The 19,760-nt window shown below is 48.6% G+C and overlaps 1 protein-coding gene across 1 annotated transcript in view; it reads left to right on the forward strand.

The window, feature by feature from the left end:
- The window catches only part of LOC149451747 (natural cytotoxicity triggering receptor 3 ligand 1-like), a 117,168-nt gene that overhangs the window by 52,684 nt on the left and 44,724 nt on the right, over positions 1 to 19,760 (forward strand). Inside the window, exon 3 of the mRNA XM_089690222.1 lies at positions 2,244 to 2,564. Within this exon, the coding sequence (XP_089546348.1) occupies positions 2,244 to 2,564 (321 nt within the window). The remainder of the gene's footprint in view (positions 1 to 2,243; positions 2,565 to 19,760) is intronic.

Genomic DNA, 19,760 nt, shown 5'->3' on the forward strand with positions numbered 1-19,760 from the left:
ATGATATTTGACATTTAACATTGCTCTTTTAAATAGCCTGCATTTTTTATTCCCCTTTTTTCATCATATTTTCTCATGTTGTTTTTTTTCATTTTTCTTTTTTTATTTATCCCCTTTTTCATTGGATACACCTTCTTGTATGAAGGATCCCGTTTCATTTCAATGTACCAATTGTTATCATGAGATTTTTTATACATTTCCATATGCTCATGCTGCACATTTTGACGGTTTCCCTACCATGATATATACATCTATTCGTTATTCTCATCCATCTCCCCTTTTTTTCTTATTTACCCATTTTTGTTTACTATGCCATCTTTGTGACCACTGCTAGCTCCTTCATTCGCTGTCATTAACACTTTATTTGGGCTAGCATCTCCCGACGGCATTCATTCTGCTGTTCCCTTTTCTCATAAGAAAAAGCGCTGAGCAAACTGTTGGCGCTATATAAATCTTGTATAATAATAATAATGTCTTCTCAGGATTGCTTGGGTCTCCATTAAAATGGCCGTGTAACTGCACTTGGGTACTTCCGCTTCCCTGGTCCGAACACCGACCACAGACACCACAGATTTGAAGTAAAACCAGGAAATAGACTACTTTATTTTAACACAGATACAAGATATATACATTCAAGGGAACAAACCCCCCCTCCATGCATAATGACACAGGGCGGGGCAATCTACATTTAGTAACAAGAGACACACCAATAGACAGTCCCATCAGGAGGGAGGCTGTTGGAGACACCACCCCTCCCAACCCAATCCACATAAACACATACATAATAGTTTGCTCCCAAGCAAGACACACAATAGAACAATGGGATGCAACCACATGGCATTAAACAATCCACAACCCCCACCTATCTCCTAAACATGTCTACACAATATTAAGAAAGATCACCCTGTACCCCTAACAGGCACAGGGTGACTTACACATAAGAGGGATATGGGGAGCTGAGACAGGGGTTTCCCCACCCCTCCAAAGTGAGCCGTGTTCCATGGGCTTTTTGAGCTGTTTAGCTGATATTTTCATGCTTTTACTTGATGCACTTTACTGTTTCACTCAGCTCATTACATTCATGATGCACTTTACCATATTGTTTGATTTTTTAGATTTCGCATTTGCTAATGGTTTTTGCACTTTTATGTGTTGTACTTTACCATTCCGCAATATATATATATATTTTTTTTTTTTTTTTTTTTTTACCTTGGGGTCAAGCTGCACATGCTAAGTTTGATGTGTATTGCTACAGAGTTTTTTTTTTCTTGGGAGAGTGCATGTGACCAGCACAGGGCCAATCAGCACTTTCCAGACAGAGATCAGAGGTTCAGCATCCTCCTAGAACAAAATGAAAACTCCTTCTACAAGTTTTAACCAATGCTCTGCTGGACACTGATAGAAGTCACAAGACTGCTATATACTGCTGATGAGAAAAGGGATTTAGCAATTTACTAAAATAATTGCATTTCCATGTTCTGTGTACTGTGGGAGAGCGGATATAGTGAATGCGGGGTCCGAGGAGAGCGGATATAGTGAATGCGGGGTCCCAGGAGAGCGGATATAGTGAATGCGGGGTCCAGGGAGAGCGGATATAGTGAATGCGGGGTCCGGGGAGAGCGGATATAGTGAATGCGTGGTCCGGGGAGAGCGGATATAGTGAATGCGGGGTCCGGGGAGAGCGGATATAGTGAATGCGGGGTCCGGGGAGAGCGGATATAGTGAATGCGGAGTCCGGGGAGAGCGGATATAGTGAATGCGGGGTCCGGGGAGAGCGGATATAGTGAATGCGGGGTCCGTGGAGAGAGGATATAGTGAATGCGGGGTCCGGGGAGAGCGGATATAGTGAATGCGGAGTCCGGGGAGAGCGGATATAGTGAATGCGGGGTCCGGAGAGAGGGGATATAGGGAATGCGGGGTCCAGGGAGAGTGGATGTAGGGAATGCGGGGTCCAGGGAGAGTGGATGTAGGGAATGCGGGGTCCGGGTAGAGTGGATATAGTGAATGCGGGGTCCGGGGAGAGTGGATATAGTGAATGCGGGGTCCGGGGAGAGGGAATATAGGGAATGCGGGGTCCAGGGAGAGCAGAAATAGGGAATGCGGGGTCCGGGGAGAGTGCATATAGTGAATGCGGGGTCCGGGGAGAGCGGGTATAGTGAATGCGGGGTCCGGGGTTTAGTAACACTTTACATGAAATTAGCCTTTAGTATAGAAATAATGAATAACTGTCTTTCCTTGTACAGTTAAACCGCAGACGGCGCTGAGCTTTGATCAACAGATTGAAGATGGAATCAAGGGATCTGTCTGTTGTGAAGTCAATAATTTTTACCCAGAAGCTGTGAAGATCCGATGGGTTAAATACAGTAAAAGTAACAGCAGGAGCTCATCTTGGGACAAGGACGTTTCTTTCACAACACCTTTGGGGAACAGCGATGGGACATTCAATGTGACCAGTGTGCTGACTGTGGAGCCGTCTACCGACGCTGAACCCGAAGTTGTATTTTTCTGTATTGTCAGCCACAGATCCCTGGAGGAGGAAATGACTCTCAGCTTTACCATGACAAGTAAGTAGTCTTAAGCCCCGTACACACAATGAGAGTATTGGATGAATGATCGTCCGTTTTTTGGGGGGGGGGGGTTGGGGGAGTTTGCCTTCTACTCTCATATCGAAAGTGAAGAGGTTGCTAAAGATCCAAAAATTCAAGTGATTTTGACCTGTAAGAGGACAGGTCAAAAAGTGGAGCTGAGCTCAGGAGGGAACGGTGGTGGACACGCGGTGTGTTTGTTCACAACTATATGGGAAGTGCTGCATGTTTATCACGGACGATAATAAAGCCGCACACTTTATGAAGAAAGATAAAGAATAAGCGCACTTTATGAACTGTGGATATTACAGCACATGTGTTTTAGGTTTAACCCCTCACCTTCCAGAGGATTTCCCCCCTTCCTGAGCAGGCCATTATTTTGCGTTATGGCGCTGTGTTATTTTAACTGACAATTGCACGGTCATGCAACGCTGCACCCAAATGAAATTTATATCCTCTTTTTCCCACAAATAGAACTTTCTTTTGGTGGTATTTGATCACCTCTGTGTTTTTTATTTTTGTCACTATTAACAAAAAAAATTACAGTTTTTGTTCTGTCTCTCCAATCTAAGCATTGAAAGTGTGATCTCTGTAACTTACAGTTGTGATGAGATAGTGATAACTCCAATCTTTGTTGAATAACACAGGCAGTGACTTGATCCAGATGACACCTTGTAGATCTTGTGAAGTTTATTCCATAAACTGAGAGAATCTTACAACCATGAACATCGGATAGGTCAAAATATCATAATGTGATCTGCTTCATGACATGAGGCTTGAAGCTGAAATGCCTTACTGGGAAAAGGGGTGGGGCTATCTATACAACATGAACTAAACCAAAGCAGAGGGAGGAGCAGAGGAAAAATGCAAAGAACACTTAAAGGCATATGACAGTCATGTGATACATGACACTCCCCGTCACAATCTATGATTTCTATTATAACAAACTTTAGTCCAATATAAGAAATGAAGATTCTTTCCAGGAACATCTGCAAAACAAGAAGGAAAAGAAGAACAAAGGAAAACAATGCAAGCATTTAGCATAATACTTGCAGATGTTGGTCTCGAAAGTCCAGGCTGAGACATGGAAATCCATATTCAGTGGGGAAGGCAGCAACATGCACGATTCCTTCTTACCTCCCTTTAAATCAGGTTGATGACTTGTCTTCCTCTTTGGGCAAAAGAAGTATCAGCCAAGATGTGTCCCGAAATGCTGTAGTAAGTACTGCATGACTGCCACGGTCAGCAGGGTTGAGACTAGTGGGAACATAGTGCTATTGTTCAGGCGTAGAGAACTTCCGTATGCGTTCCACTCTGTTGCCGACATACATGTAGAACTGTCTCCAGCGATTGTGTATATATCCTAGCACTATTTTGCTGTCTGTATAAAAGTCAAAGGAGTCTATTGCAACATCTGTTTCAAGTTCTATAAGCTCAGCAATTTCCACAGCTAACACAGCTGCACAAAGTTTGAGCCTTGGAATAGTATGGGCAGGTTTTGGTATGAGCTTTTTCTTGCCCATGATAAATCCTATACCCACTTCACCACTGGGATCCGTAGCTCGAAGATAAGCCACTGCAGGAATGGCTTTGTTGGATGCATCGGAGAAGACATGAATCTCTCTTCTGGTGACATTCTTTAAGGATGCTTGGGTGTAAGAGCGTGGTATCTGGAGTTGTTCTAATGCTTTTAGAGACTGTTTCCAGGATTCCCACCTTTGTTGTTTCTCCTTGGGTAGCTTCAGAAGTAAGTTGTCTCAGCAGTATCTTACCCTGAATGGTGAGAGGTGTAATGAAACCTAAGGGATCATAAATGCTGTTCACTGAAGACAAAACTCCTCGCTTTGTGAAGGGCTTGTCACAGGCTGATGCCTGAAATGTGAATGTGTCTTGTTTAACATTCCAAAGCAATCCAAGACTGCGTTGTGTAACAGAAAGGTCAGATCCTAGTTGGAGTTTCTTCACACTGACAGCATGGTCATCAGAAGGAAAGGTTATCATGACCTTGTCGCTGTTAGAGATGATTTTGTGAAATCTGAGGTTTGCAGTGGCAAGCATGTTCTATGTTCTAGTAAGAAGGTCAATAGCTTCTTCTTCATTGGGCAGAGATTTGAGTCCATCGTCTACATAGAAATTCCTGTCGACGAACTGTCTTGCACCAGATCCAAATTCTTTCTCACCCTCTTGAGCTGTTTTCCTCAGTCCATAAATTGCTACTGCAGGAGAAGGACTGTTACCAAAAACATGTACCTTCATTTGGTAGTCTATGACTGCATCATTGACATCATTATTGCAGTACCATCGGAACCTGAGGAAGTTTCTGTAGTCTTCACGGACGATGAAACAGTGGAACATCGCTGAATGTCAGCCATAACAGCAATTGGCTCTTGTCTGAAGCGAAGTAAAACTCCTATAAGATTGTTGTTCAGATTAGGCCCAGTGAGAAGATTGTCATTGAGGGAGACGCCTTCATGACAAGCACTTGAGTCAAAGACCACCCTAATCTGATCAGGCTTGCGAGGATGGTAGACACCAAAACATGGTAGGTACCAACATTCTTCTCCTTCCGTAAGAGGAGGTGCAGGCTCAGCATGATCTCTCTCAAACACCTTCTGCATAAAGTCTACAAAGTGCTTTTTCATCTCAGGCTTCTGGTTCAAACTACGATTTAAAGAAACAAACCGTGATTCTGCGTGTACCCTGTTGTTTGGTAGTCTCTTTTTTGGGGTATGAAATGGTAGAGGTGCTACCCAACTGTTGGAATCATCTTGGTAGAACTCTTTACTCATGGTTTTCAAGAATTCTTTGTCTTCTATGATAGCTGCCAACTCATTGTCTTTAGTGGTTACCTCGAACACTGTGTTGCCGATGTTGTCATCCCAGAGATTAAGAGCTTTCTTATTGTCTTGTATGATGTGCCATTGTGCACCTTTTTCAAACAGTCTTTCTTTCATGATATATTTATGTGGTATTTGTGCAGAACACTTTGTTCCTCCATTTGACAGGATATGTGTTTTAAAGGAAGAGACTCAGTAGGACCTCCTGTCCTTGTCTAGGCAGACATTGCCTATGATGACCCATCCTAGATCCAGGCGCTGAGCATATGGTGCATTGTGTGGACTGTTGATTTGATGATGAACTTTGTGCACCCTTAGGATGTCTCAACTGAGTAACAGCAGGATATCGGCACTTTCATCGAGGGCTGGTATTCGGTTGGCTATGAGTTCTTGCAAGAGATCTGTTACTCTGATCATCCAGAATAGTATACCCCAAAGTCAGGTTGACTTTTGGGGTATACACGTACCAAGCATATCTTTGCACAGGATTTGTCACAGAATCCTTCTCCACAGACCTCTGTACATGTAGAGAACACTGGGGTGGTAGGTGCTGCTTGATCTGGGCACTCCCCGCCTTGCTTTGCCTCAGGAAGATTGTTTGTGAGCGTAGTAAAGTTGTGCTAATATTGATGAAGAGCTTGCACATGGTCATCACTGTCACACTCTATACATTTGATGATCGCTTTACAGTCCTTTGCAAAGTGTTCTGTGGAGGCACAGCATTTGTAGCAAACCCCAAATTTCCTCAAAAGTTCCTTACGTTCTTGGAGGGTATTCTTTCTGAAGCCGATACATTTCTTAAGTGTATGTAGTTTGTTATGTATTGGACATTGCCGATTTGGGTTCTCCAATTTTCTTGTTTTGATCAGTCTTTTCAAGAACTGTAGCAGGCGCAGGTAGAACATTAGTCCTTTTCACTAATGCTGGACCTCTATGGTCTCTGTGCAACATACGTGTGTTTGTAGGTCTTGGAGAGTGTATTGAGAAGGCTACAGTCCCCATATGAGAAACTTGCGTCATTGTTAGTGTCTGCAATTCTTTTGATGAACTCGCAGAAGTAGGAAAAAGGAGGAAAGGCAACTCTATGTTCTTCCTTATACTTTGGTCCAAGCGCTGCCCATCTTTCTTGAATTCCATATGGTACCTTGAGAACAATAGATTTGATGCCATGAGAGGTGTCAAGGTAACAGACCAGGTAAGTTGATGTCAGCCTTAGCAAGTTGAAGCTCTAATAGAACATCGCTGAGTTCTTGAAACTTTTGATTGTCGTTAGCAGAAATCCTTGGGAAGCTTTGCAACCTTTTGAATAAAACTTCTTTATCGGCCTCTGGGCTGCCAAGGTATGTTCAAGTCTGCCCCAAGCAGAATTAAGGCCTGCAGCAGGGTTGTCAATATGAACTGCTTTGAGCTTCTTGATGCGTTCAGTGGACTGAGGACCTAGCCATCTGATGAGTAGATCTAATTCCTCTGTGGCATTGATGTCTAGGTCACTCATTGTGGCCTTAAAAGTGGATTTCCAGCCTCTGTAATTTTCAGGCTTGTCATCAAACTTGGTGAGGCCTGTCTTAACAAGCCCTCTGCGGAGCATGTATTTAGCAAACTGTGACATGTCCTTGTTTACAGATTGTGGGTGCATGACTGCAGGTGGAACAGAGTTGGTTGTGACGGTTGGTGGACTTACGTGGAGTGACTTGGGAACATATGTTGCTACTAAGGCATTCAATGCCGGAGCTGGCTTAGAGTCCATTGGCATGTTAGTTTGTAGAGTAGTGCGTTTGCTAGGAGGTACTCTGTTGGTGCCAAAGTATGATGGACGGTCTGTTAAATACACACCAGTGTCTGCAGCTAGCTGAGATGCTGCAGTCTGATGTATTGGAGGATATAAGGGCAAATGGTCTTGAGGTACAGTAGGTGCAGAGAAGAGACTTTGAGTACTTTGGCTGCTGTGACAGGGAGTTGATGTTCTGGAGAGGTGTGCGAAGAATCTGAGACATAAGATACAACTGAGTGTTTGGAACTGTTGTCTCTTTTGTTTTCACTAGCGACTTGTCTAAGACCCTTAACCTTGCCATGGCTGTGACATGCTCACATTGTTTTTCCAAAACTGCAATTTCTGCCTTTTGGCGTGTGGCTTCAGCTTCTTTGTCTGCTTTCTGATGTGCGGTGTGAGCCTCCATTTCTGCTTTCTTATATGTGTCCTGAGCCTCTATTTCTGCTTTCTTATGTGTAGCCTGAGCCTCCATTTCTGCGGCCCGAGCCTCCATTTCTGCGGCCTGAGCCTCCACTTCTGCTTTCTGATGTGCGGCCTGAGCCTCCATTTCTGCTGCCTGAGCCTCCATTTCTGCTTTCTGATGTGCGGCCTGAGCCTCCATTTCTGCTTTCTTATATGTGGCCTGAGCCTCCATTTCTGCTTTCTTATATGTGGCCTGAGCCTCTATTTCTGCTTTCTTTTGGGCGAAAGCTGCCTGAATTTTAGAAGCTTCAGCATCAGCACGGGCTTTTATTAGTTGTTGACTGAGTGTAGAAGATCTTGATTGTAGGGATTTGGAAGATCTTGAGGAGCGTCTAGTAGATGCAGAGCGATAAGATCTGGATTCGTGGAACTGTGTTATTCTCATTTCTGCCTTTGTCTTTGTTCACACCACTAAATTATCTCTTTCAAGATTGAGCTCCTCAAAACTCATTAATTCTTCCATTGACCTTTGAGTGTTGTACGGCTTTAAGAGAGCAAAATATTTACCACACAGTCTTTGATAATTCTCATAAGCAACATTCAATTGCTGGATAGCGCCCCCTAGTTGTATTGGCTCATGAGATTGTTGGGGGAGGGCAGACATGAATTCAACAGTATTAGACCATAAGTCATTAATATTAGACAGCAATTCTTCCTTGTCAGCAGTAAGATTCTTTTGCACCTTCCAGGTTGGTTTTGTTAAGCGTTTTTATCTTTTATCTAACTCAGGGTTTAGGTCCTGTTCTGGATGAAGCTCTGATTGTGTTTGTGTATTAGTTTACCCAGACTGTATATTACTTTCCTGAAACATCATGTTAGCAAGGAGAGGGGTTGATATAAAGTTTACAGAGAAATGTATCAATGTTTCTGTGGATGAGCTCAGGTTTCCTAGGCAATGGTTGCAGAAAAGTTTTCTTTCACTTTCTAAGATTTCACAGACAAGCCATGTGCTAATGTATACAGATGCAGGGTATAAACTTGCAATTAGAGATGAGCGAATCGAAGTAGGCGAAGTGGAATTCGTTTCGAATATTGGAAAATTTTCAATTCGCGCCGAATCCGAAAAATAGCATACTTCGGATGCGCGAATCGAAATTTTTCCTAAAATGGCGGCGACATGTGCGGCGACGGAGCGGGGATGTCTGGGAAGGCGCGCAGACAAGGCGCGCTGACCCATAATGCATTCATTAATGACATGTGATCGCATTAGCCAATCAGCAGCCAGCCAGCCAGCCAGCACTGTGTAATGGTCGAGCTATAAATGGCGGCCATTTTAGAATTCTCCATTTGCCTCCAGTCATTCAAGAGAGGCAGACCGCTCTGTATTAGGGACAGAGTTAGGGACACAGAAACGTTACTTGGGGACAGAGAAACGTTACTTAGGGACAGAGAAACGTTACTTAGGGACAGAGAAACGTTAGTCAGGGACACAGAATTGTTACTGAGGGCCACAAAATCGTTACTTAGGGCCACAGAAATGTTAGTTAGGGCCACAGAATTGTTACTCAGGGACAGACACAGAATTGTTACTGAGGGCCACAGAAACGTTACTCAGGGACACAGAATTGTTACTGAGGGCCACAGAACTGTTACTTAGGGCCACAGAAACATTAGTTAGGGCCACAGAATTGTTACTCAGGGACAGACACAGAATTGTTACTGAGGGCCACAGAATTGTTACTTAGGGCCACAGAAACGTTACTCAGGGACACAGAATTGTTACTGAGGGCCACAGAACTGTTACTTAGGGCCACAGAAACGTTAGTTAGGGCCACAGAATTGTTACTCAGGGACAGACACAGAATTGTTACTGAGGGCCACAGAATTGTTACTTAGGGCCACAGAAACGTTACTCAGGGACACAGAATTGTTACAGAGGGCCACAGAACTGTTACTTAGGGCCACAGAAACGTTAGTTAGGGCCACAGAATTGTTACTCAGGGACAGACACAGAATTGTTACTGAGGGCCACAGAATTGTTACTTAGGGCCACAGAAACGTTACTCAGGGACACAGAATTGTTACTGAGGGCCACAGAACTGTTACTTAGGGCCACAGAAACGTTAGTTAGGGCCACAGAATTGTTACTCAGGGACAGACACAGAATTGTTACTGAGGGCCACAGAATTGTTACTTAGGGCCACAGAAACGTTACTCAGGGACACAGAATTGTTACTGAGGGCCACAGAACTGTTACTTAGGGCCACAGAAACGTTAGTTAGGGCCAAAGAATTGTTACTCAGGGACAGACACAGAATTGTTACTGAGGGCCACAGAATTGTTACTTAGGGCCACAGAAACGTTACTCAGGGACACAGAATTGTTACTGAGGGCCACAGAACTGTTACTTAGGGCCACAGAAACGTTAGTTAGGGCCACAGAATTGTTACTCAGGGACAGACACAGAATTGTTACTGAGGGCCACAGAATTGTTACTGAGGGCCACAGAACCTTTACTTAGGGCCACAGAAACGTTACTCAGGGACACAGAATTGTTACTGAGGGCCACAGAACTGTTACTTAGGGCCACAGAAACATTAGTTAGGGCCACAGAATTGTTACTCAGGGACAGACACAGAATTGTTACTGAGGGCCACAGAATTGTTACTTAGGGCCACAGAAACGTTACTCAGGGACACAGAATTGTTACTGAGGGCCACAGAACTGTTACTTAGGGCCACAGAATGTTAGTTAGGGCCACATAATTGTTACTCAGGGACAGACACAGAACTGTTACTGAGGGCCACAGAATTGTTACTTAGGGCCACAGAAACGTTACTCAGGGACACAGAATTGTTACTGAGGGCCACAGAACCGTTACTTAGGGCCACAGAAACGTTACTCAGGGACACAGAATTGTTACTGAGGGCCACAGAACCGTTACTTAGGGCCACAGAAACGTTAGTTAGGGCCACAGAATTGTTACTCAGGGACAGACACAGAATTGTTACTGAGGGCCACAGAATTGTTACTGAGGGCCACAGAAACGTTACTCAGGGACACAGAATTGTTACTGAGGGCCACAGAACTGTTACTTAGGGCCACAGAAACGTTAGTTAGGGCCACAGAATTGTTACTCAGGGACAGACACAGAATTGTTACTGAGGGCCACAGAATTGTTACTGAGGGCCACAGAACCGTTACTTAGGGCCACAGAAACGTTACTCAGGGACACAGAATTGTTACTGAGGGCCACAGAAACGTTACTTAGGGCCACAGAATTGTTACTCAGGGACAGACACAGATTTGTTACTGAGGGCCACAGAATTGTTACTGAGGGCCACAGAACCGTTACTTAGGGCCACAGAAATGTTAGTCAGGGACACAGAATTGTTACTGAGGGCCACAGAACCGTTACTTAGGGCCACATAAACGTTAGTTAGGGCCACAGAATTGTTACTCAGGGACAGACACAGAATTGTTACTGAGGGCCACAGAATTGTTACTGAGGGCCACAGAACCGTTACTTAGGGCCACAGAAACGTTACTCAGGGACACAGAATTGTTACTGAGGGCCACAGAAACGTTACTTAGGGCCACAGAATTGTTACTCAGGGACAGACACAGAATTGTTACTGAGGGCCACAGAATTGTTACTGAGGGCCACAGAACCGTTACTTAGGGCCACAGAAATGTTAGTCAGGGACACAGAATTGTTACTGAGGGCCACAGAACCGTTACTTAGGGCCACAGAAACGTTACTTAGGGCCACAGAATTGTTACTCAGGGACAGACACAGAATTGTTACTGAGGGCCACAGAATTGTTATTGAGGGCCACAGAACCGTTACTTAGGGCCACAGAAACGTTACTCAGGGACACAGAATTGTTACTGAGGGCCACAGAAACGTTACTTAGGGCCACAGAATTGTTACTCAGGGACAGACACAGAATTGTTACTGAGGGCCACAGAATTGTTACTGAGGGCCACAGAACCTTTACTTAGGGCCACAGAAACGTTAGTCAGGGACACAGAATTGTTACTGAGGGCCACAGAACCGTTACTTAGGGCCACAGAAACGTTACTTAGGGCCACAGAATTGTTACTCAGGGACAGACACAGAATTGTTACTGAGGGACACAGAATTGTTACTGAGGGCCACAGAACCGTTACTTAGGGCCACAGAAACGTTACTCAGGGACACAGAATTGTTACTGAGGGCCACAGAACCGTTACTTAGGGCCACAGAAACATTACTTAGGGACAGACACAGAATTGTTACTGAGGGCCACAGAATTGTTACTGAGGGCCACAGAAACGTTACTTAGGGCCACAGAATTGTTACTCAGGGACAAACACAGAATTGTTACTGAGGGCCACAGAATTGTTACTGAGGGCCACAGAACCGTTACCTAGGGCCACAGAAACGTTAGTCAGGGACACAGAATTGTTACTGAGGGCCACAGAACCGTTACTTAGGGCCACAGAAACGTTACTTAGGGCCACAGAATTGTTACTCAGGGACAGACACAGAATTGTTACTGAGGGCCACAGAATTGTTACTGAGGGCCACAGAACCGTTACTTAGGGACACAGAAACGTTACTCAGGGACACAGAATTGTTACTGAGGGCCACAGAACCGTTACTTAGGGCCACAGAAACATTAATTAGGGCCACAGAATTGTTACTCAGGGACAGACACAGAATTGTTACTGAGGGCCACAGAATTGTTACTGAGGGCCACAGAACCGTTACTTAGGGCCACAGAAACGTTACTCAGGGACACAGAATTGTTACTGAGGGCCACAGAACCGTTACTTAGGGCCACAGAAACGTTAGTTAGGGCCACAGAATTGTTACTCAGGGACAGACACAGAATTGTTACTGAGGGCCACAGAATTGTTACTGAGGGCCACAGAAACGTTACTCAGGGACACAGAATTGTTACTGAGGGCCACAGAACCGTTACTTAGGGCCACAGAAACGTTAGTCAGGGACACAGAATTGTTACTGAGGGCCACAGAACCGTTACTTAGGGCCACAGAAACGTTACTCGGACACAGAATTGTTACTGAGGGACACAGAATTGTTACTCAGGGCCACAGAATTGTTACTCAGGGACAGACAGAATTGTTACTCAGGGACACAGAATTGTTACTCAGGGACACAGAATCGTTTAATTAAAGAGTATGTCAGACAACATGCAGAGGAGTGGCAGAGGAGGCAATGTTTTAGGAGCGAGCAGACGTGGCAGCAGAGGAAGGGGTCGAGGCAGCGCTATTCGCAGCCAGAGGCCAGTGCTCCCGGTGTCATCCAGCGGTCGTGTCTCCACCGACAACCCTGCCGTCATCGATTGGTTGGCTCGGTCGTCTTCCTCTTCCCAGGTCACCTCTGACACCTACAGCCAACGGTCGGTGGGTACGTCAGACACAACCGTTAGTTGGCATGGCCCGGGAGCAAGCCCACTGAAATCACGTGTCCTCTACCTGCCCCTGTCCTTTGGTGTTCCCTCACCAAGCGAAGTATCGCATGCTGTGGGCTCAGCCCCACTGTACAGTGAGGAAGAGCTAACAGAGGGTGGTCAGGAACGGGGGGAGACATCCGCCTCCTCAGCAGCCAGGCGAACAAGTACTGGCGAGGAGAGTGGCTCGGTAGCCGGTCTAGAGACAGGTCTGTCTCCTGACCCAGACGCAGCCGAGGGGGCTAGTAGTGAGGCGGAGACCCTACTTGATGATGAGGAGGTTGATCGCACTTGGCAGCCTCGTCGTCATCAGGCAATTTCTTCCGCATCATCAGGAGAAGAGGGTGCCAGCTTGGCAGCGAGCGAAACAGTCGGTGGGTTGCCCAGGAGGCAGCAGGGTCGCAGCAGTGTCAGTGGAGCCAAACGGCCACGGAGTAGAGCACCAGCTCCACTGCAGCCTACCACCACGGCCAGTATTGGTGCCGGTGCGCACGGAGGAAGTAGCAGTCAGCCAGTGAGGAGTAGCGGGGGCAAAGTTTCCTACTCGGCGGTGTGGCAATTTTTCGTCAAGCCACCCAAGGAAGTAAACGTAGCCGTATGTCGACTATGTGGCCAGAAAGTCAAGCGTGGCCAGGGGGCCCATGTTGGGACTACAGCGTTGCGTCAGCATATGCAGCGTCGCCATTTGGTGGCCTGGGAAAACCGTGATAAAGATACGGCGGTTCTGCCTGACCCAGCCCCCGCTCCATCACCCGCTCCGTTACTTGCTCCGTCACCCGACGTCAATCGCCCTCTATCAGCCAGTCAAGGCTCCAACACCTCTGCTGAGGGGAGTTGTCGCTCGTTGGCATCTTCCGCTCGTTCAGATGCTCCTTCTCCTGCTACTCCTCTTCACGGATTCCGTCAGCAGTCTTTCTTGGAATCCGTTTCCAAGAGACAACAGTTTGCGAGCACGCACCCGACGGTGCAAAAGCTGAACGTCCTCCTGTCCAAGTTGCTGGTGCTGCAGTCCCTCCCTTTCCAACTGGTGGACTCAGCACCTTTCCGAGAAATGATGGCTTGTGCCGCGCCGCGGTGGAGAGTGCCAAGCCGTCATTTCTTCGCCAAAAAGGCAGTGCCAGCCCTGCATTCACATGTAGAAGAGATGGTGGGCCAGTCTTTGAGCATGTGCCAAAGTGCACGGCAGCGCCGACGTGTGGAGCTGTAACTACGGTCAGGGACAGTACATGTCATTTACGGCCCACTGGGTTAACGTGGTGCCGGCACAGCCGCACCAGCAACTTGGACAGGTCACGACGCTTTTGCCTCCACGTTTGCACGTCCTTGGTCCAGCAAACATGTCCGCCTCTACCACCTTTTCTTCCGCCGTGTCCTCAGCCGCCACCCCCGTGCCAAGTCCCCTTACCCGACCGGCATATCACATGTGCAGGGCGCAACGGTGTCACGCTGTGCTGCACCTGGTATGCCTTGGCGAACGTAGTCACACAGGGGAGGAACTTCTGAGTGTAATGAACAGAGAAATCGACAGATGGCTGTTTCCGCGCAAACTGAAAATCGGAACCATGTTGACCGACAACGGAAAGAACATGGTGTCTGCTCTGCGTCAAGGAAGGTTGTGCCATGCGCCATGCATGGCTCACATGTTCAATCTGGTTGTCAAGCGGTTCCTAAAATCCACCATCCCACTGCAAGACATCCTTAAAATGTCACGTAAACTTTGCATGCATTTCAGCCATTCCTACACCGCAAAGCACACCCTCCTTGAGCTGCAGCGGCAGAACGGAATTCCACAGCATCGCCTGATCTGCGACGTTGCAACAAGGTGGAATTCAACCCTACACATGTTAGACCGCCTTTACGAGCAGCGAAAGGCCATCACCGATTTCCTGATGTTACAAGCGGATAAAGGTACTCCCCTGTGTAACTTCGATGTCAGCCATTGGCAGCTCATGCGTGACACCTGCCGCTTGCTCAGGCCCTTTGAGGAGGCCACGCTATTCGTGAGTCGGCAGGACTATGGGATGAACGACGTCATTCCTCTGTTGCACGTCCTGGAACAAATGCTGTTAACAATGGCTGGTCAGGGTGCGGTAGACGTGGCGCACAGATCTCAACGCCACATGACCCCTGTGGGGGCAGGACAGGAAGAAGAGGAGGAGGTAGAGGAGGACATTGGTGCTCAGGAATTATTGAGTGAAATGGGTGGTTTTTCCACTCAGCGGACAGGAGTGGAGGAGCAGGAGCATCTGGTAGAGGAGGAGGAGGAGGAGACAGAGGACCCAGACGCACCGTGGCAGTATGCTCTGGAGATGGAGGCAGGGAGTCCCTCGCATTCCTTGGCACAAATGGCCCATAGCATGCTCGCTTGCTTGCGTAGCGACAGCCGAATAATAACCATCAGACAGAGGGATGACTTTTGGCTGTCCACCTTGTTGGACCCTCGCTACCGTTCCAAAATGGTGGCCTTTTTCACACCTGCTGAGAGGGAGGCCAAAATAACGTACTATAAAAACCACCTATGTAGTCAGCTGGTCTCTGCCTTTCTGCGCCAACGTCCATCCTCAGACACTGTGGGCCCTGTGCGCTCGCGTTCCGCTGCCATGGCAGCAGGGGAGGGGTGGGGTGGTAGGAGCAGTGGCAGCTCCACCAGCAGCGGCTGCCTCAGTCTGCAGTCGATGATGAGTAGCTTTCTTCACCAGCGCAGTGAGGAAACTACTAACCAGCCGTAGCAGCAGCAGCAGCAGCATCAGGTGGACCTGGAGCAGGAGCTCAAACAACAGGCTTGGGCCTACTTGGACAGCACCCTGCCAACCGAGGTAGACAATCCCCTTGACTACTGGGCAACGAAACTTGACCTTTGGCCCCAACTAGCTGAATTTGCCCTTGAAAGGCTGTCATGCCCGGCCAGTAGCGTGGCATCGGAGCGCGTGTTTAGTGAGGCAGGAGGTATTGTAACTCCGCGGAGGACACGACTGTCCACCCAAAGTGTGGAGAGACTCACGTTTGTGAAAATGAATCAGGCGTGGATTAGTCTGGATTTCAAACCACCAGTTCCTGACACAACTGACTAAATCCGCCATGAATCATGCCCCTGCCATGTGCCACTTTCAGGTCTCCTCACACTGCTGGTGTGTTCAATTTTTTGACATAGGGTGCTGGCAGATTACGGGCCTCCCATAGCTGCTGCCAGGCCCCTAATCTGCCATGGGCCCCTGTACCGCCTCCTCATGCTGCTGCCAGGTCCAGAGTCTCTCATGCCATGTGCCACTTTCAGGTCTCCTCACACACTGCTGGTGTGTTCAATTTTTTGACATAGGGTGCTGGCAGATTACGGGCCTCCCATAGCTGCTGCCAGGCCCCTAATCTTCCATGGGCCCCTATACCGCCTCCTCATGCTGCTGCCAGGTCCAGAGTCTCTCATGCCATGTGCCACTTTCAGGTCTCCTCACACTGCTGGTGTGTTCAATTTTTTGACATAGGGTGCTGGCAGATTACGGGCCTCCCATAGCTGCTGCCAGGCCCCTAATCTGCCATGGGCCCCTATACCGCCTCCTCATGCTGCTGCCAGGTCCAGAGTCTCTCATGCCATGTGCCACTTTCAGGTCTCCTCACACACTGCTGGTGTGTTCAATTTTTTGACATAGGGTGCTGGCAGATTACGGGCCTCCCATAGCTGCTGCCAGGCCCCTAATCTGCCATGGGCCCCTATACCGCCTCCTCATGCTGCTGCCAAGTCCAGAGTGTGTCATGGGTCCCTGTACGGCCTCCCATTGCTGCTGTCTCCATCGCCACACTCTGCCATGTGCCACTTTCAGGTCTTCTCACACTGCTGGTGTGTTCAATTTTTTGACATAGGGTGCTGGCAGATTACGGGCCTCTCATAGCTGCTGCCAGGCCCCTAATCTGCCATGGGCCCCTATACCGCCTCCTCATGCTGCTGCCAGGTCCAGAGTCTCTCATGCCATGTGCCACTTTCAGGTCTCCTCACACACTGCTGGTGTGTTCAATTTTTTGACATAGGGTGCTGGCAGATTACGGGCCTCCCATAGCTGCTGCCAGGCCCCTAATCTGCCATGGGCCCCTATACCGCCTCCTCATGCTGCTGCCAGGTCCACAGTCTCTCATGCCATGTGCCACTTTCAGGTCTCCTCACACTGCTGGTGTGTTCAATTTTATGACATAGGGTGCTGGCAGATTACGGGCCTCCCATAGCTGCTGCCAGGCCCCTAATCTGCCATGGGCCTTTATACCGCCTCCTTATGCTGCTGCCAGGTCCAGAGTGTGTCATGGGTCCCTGTACGGCCTCCCATTGCTGCTGTCTCCATCGCCACACTCTGCCATGTGCCACTTTCAGGTCTCCTCACACTGCTGGTGTGTTCAATTTTTTGACATAGGGTGCTGGCAGATTACGGGCCTCTCATAGCTGCTGCCAGGCCCCTAATCTGCCATGGGCCCCTATACCGCCTCCTCATGCTGCTGCCAGGTCCAGAGTCTCTCATGCCATGTGCCACTTTCAGGTCTCCTCACACACTGCTGGTGTGTTCAATTTTTTGACATAGGGTGCTGGCAGATTACGGGCCTCCCATAGCTGCTGCCAGGCCCCTAATCTGCCATGGGCCCCTATACCGCCTCCTCATGCTGCTGCCAGGTCCAGAGTCTCTCATGCCATGTGCTACTTTCAGGTCTCCTCACACACTGCTGGTGTGTTCAATTTTTTGACATAGGGTGCTGGCAGATTACGGGCCTCCCATAGCTGCTGCCAGGCCCCTAATCTGCCATGGGCCCCTATACCGCCTCCTCATGCTGCTGCCAAGTCCAGAGTGTGTCATGGGTCCCTGTACGGCCTCCCATTGCTGCTGTCTCCATCGCCACACTCTGCCATGTGCCACTTTCAGGTCTCCTCACACACTGCTGGTGTGTTCAATTTTTTGACATAGGGTGCTGGCAGATTACGGGCCTCCCATAGCTGCTGCCAGGCCCCTAATCTGCCATGGGCCCCTATACCGCCTCCTCATGCTGCTGCCAAGTCCAGAGTGTGTCATGGGTCCCTGTACGGCCTCCCATTGCTGTTGTCTCCATCACCACACTCTGCCATGTGCCACTTTCAGGTCTCCTCACACTGCTGGTGTGTTCAATTTTTTGACATAGGGTGCTGGCAGATAACGGGCCTCCCATTGCTGCTGCCAGGCCCGTAATCTGCCATGGGCCCCCGTACCGACTCCTCATGCTGTGACGTTGCAACAAGGTGGAATTCAACCCTACATATGTTAGACCGCCTTTACGAACAGCGAAAGGCCATCACAGATTTCCTGATGTTAAAAGCGGATAAAGGTACTCCCTGTGTAACTTAGATGTCAGCCATTGGCAGCTCATGCGTGACACCTGCGCTTGCTCAGGCCCTTTGAGGAGGCCACGCTATTCGTGAGTCGGCAGGACTATGGGATGAACGACGTCATTCCTCTGTTGCACGTCCTGGAACAAATGCTGTTAACAATGGCTGGTCAGGGTGCGGTAGACGTGGCGCACAGATCTCAACGCCACATGACCCCTGTGGGGGCAGGACAGGAAGAAGAGGAGGAGGTAGAGGAGGACATTGGTGCTCAGGAATTATTGAGTGAAATGGGTGGTTTTTCCACTCAGCGGACAGGAGTGGAGGAGCAGGAGCATCTGGTAGAGGAGGAGGAGGAGGAGACAGAGGAACCAGACGCACCGTGGCAGTATGCTGTGGAGATGGAGGCAGGGAGTCCCTCGCATTCCTTGGCACAAATGGCCCATAGCATGCTCGCTTGCTTGCGTAGCGACAGCCGAATAATAACCATCAGACAGAGGGATGACTTTTGGCTGTCCACCTTGTTGGACCCTCGCTACCGTTCCAAAATGGTGGCCTTTTTCACACCTGCTGAGAGGGAGGCCAAAATAACGTACTATAAAAACCACCTATGTAGTCAGCTGGTCTCTGCCTTTCTGCGCCAACGTCCATCCTCAGACACTGTGGGCCCTGTGCGCTCGCGTTCCGCTGCCATGGCAGCAGGGGAGGGGTGGGGTGGTAGGAGCAGTGGCAGCTCCACCAGCAGCGGCTGCCTCAGTCTGCAGTCGATGATGAGTAGCTTTCTTCACCAGCGCAGTGAGGAAACTACTAACCAGCCGTAGCAGCAGCAGCAGCAGCATCAGGTGGACCTGGAGCAGGAGCTCAAACAACAGGCTTGGGCCTACTTGGACAGCACCCTGCCAACCGAGGTAGACAATCCCCTTGACTACTGGGCAACGAAACTTGACCTTTGGCCCCAACTAGCTGAATTTGCCCTTGAAAGGCTGTCATGCCCGGCCAGTAGCGTGGCATCGGAGCGCGTGTTTAGTGCGGCAGGAGGTATTGTAACTCCGCGGAGGACACAACTGTCCACCCAAAGTGTGGAGAGACTCACGTTTGTGAAAATGAATCAGGCGTGGATTAGTCTGGATTTCAAACCACCAGTTCCTGACACAACTGACTAAATCCGCCATGAATCATGCCCCTGCCATGTGCCACTTTCAGGTCTCCTCACACTGCTGGTGTGTTTCATTTTGTCATAGGGTGCTGGCAGACTACGGGCCTCCCATAGCTGCTGCCAGGCCCCTAATCTGCCATGGGCCCCTGTACCGCCTCCTCACGCTGCTGTAAGGTCCACAGTGTGTCATGCCATGTGCCACTTTCAGGTCTCCTCAC

The sequence above is a fragment of the Staurois parvus genome, unplaced genomic scaffold (genome assembly GCF_062004578.1).
Source record: "Staurois parvus isolate SC_StPar_1 unplaced genomic scaffold, SC_StPar_1.0 ptg000523l, whole genome shotgun sequence".
Classification (NCBI taxonomy): Eukaryota; Metazoa; Chordata; class Amphibia; order Anura; family Ranidae; genus Staurois; species Staurois parvus.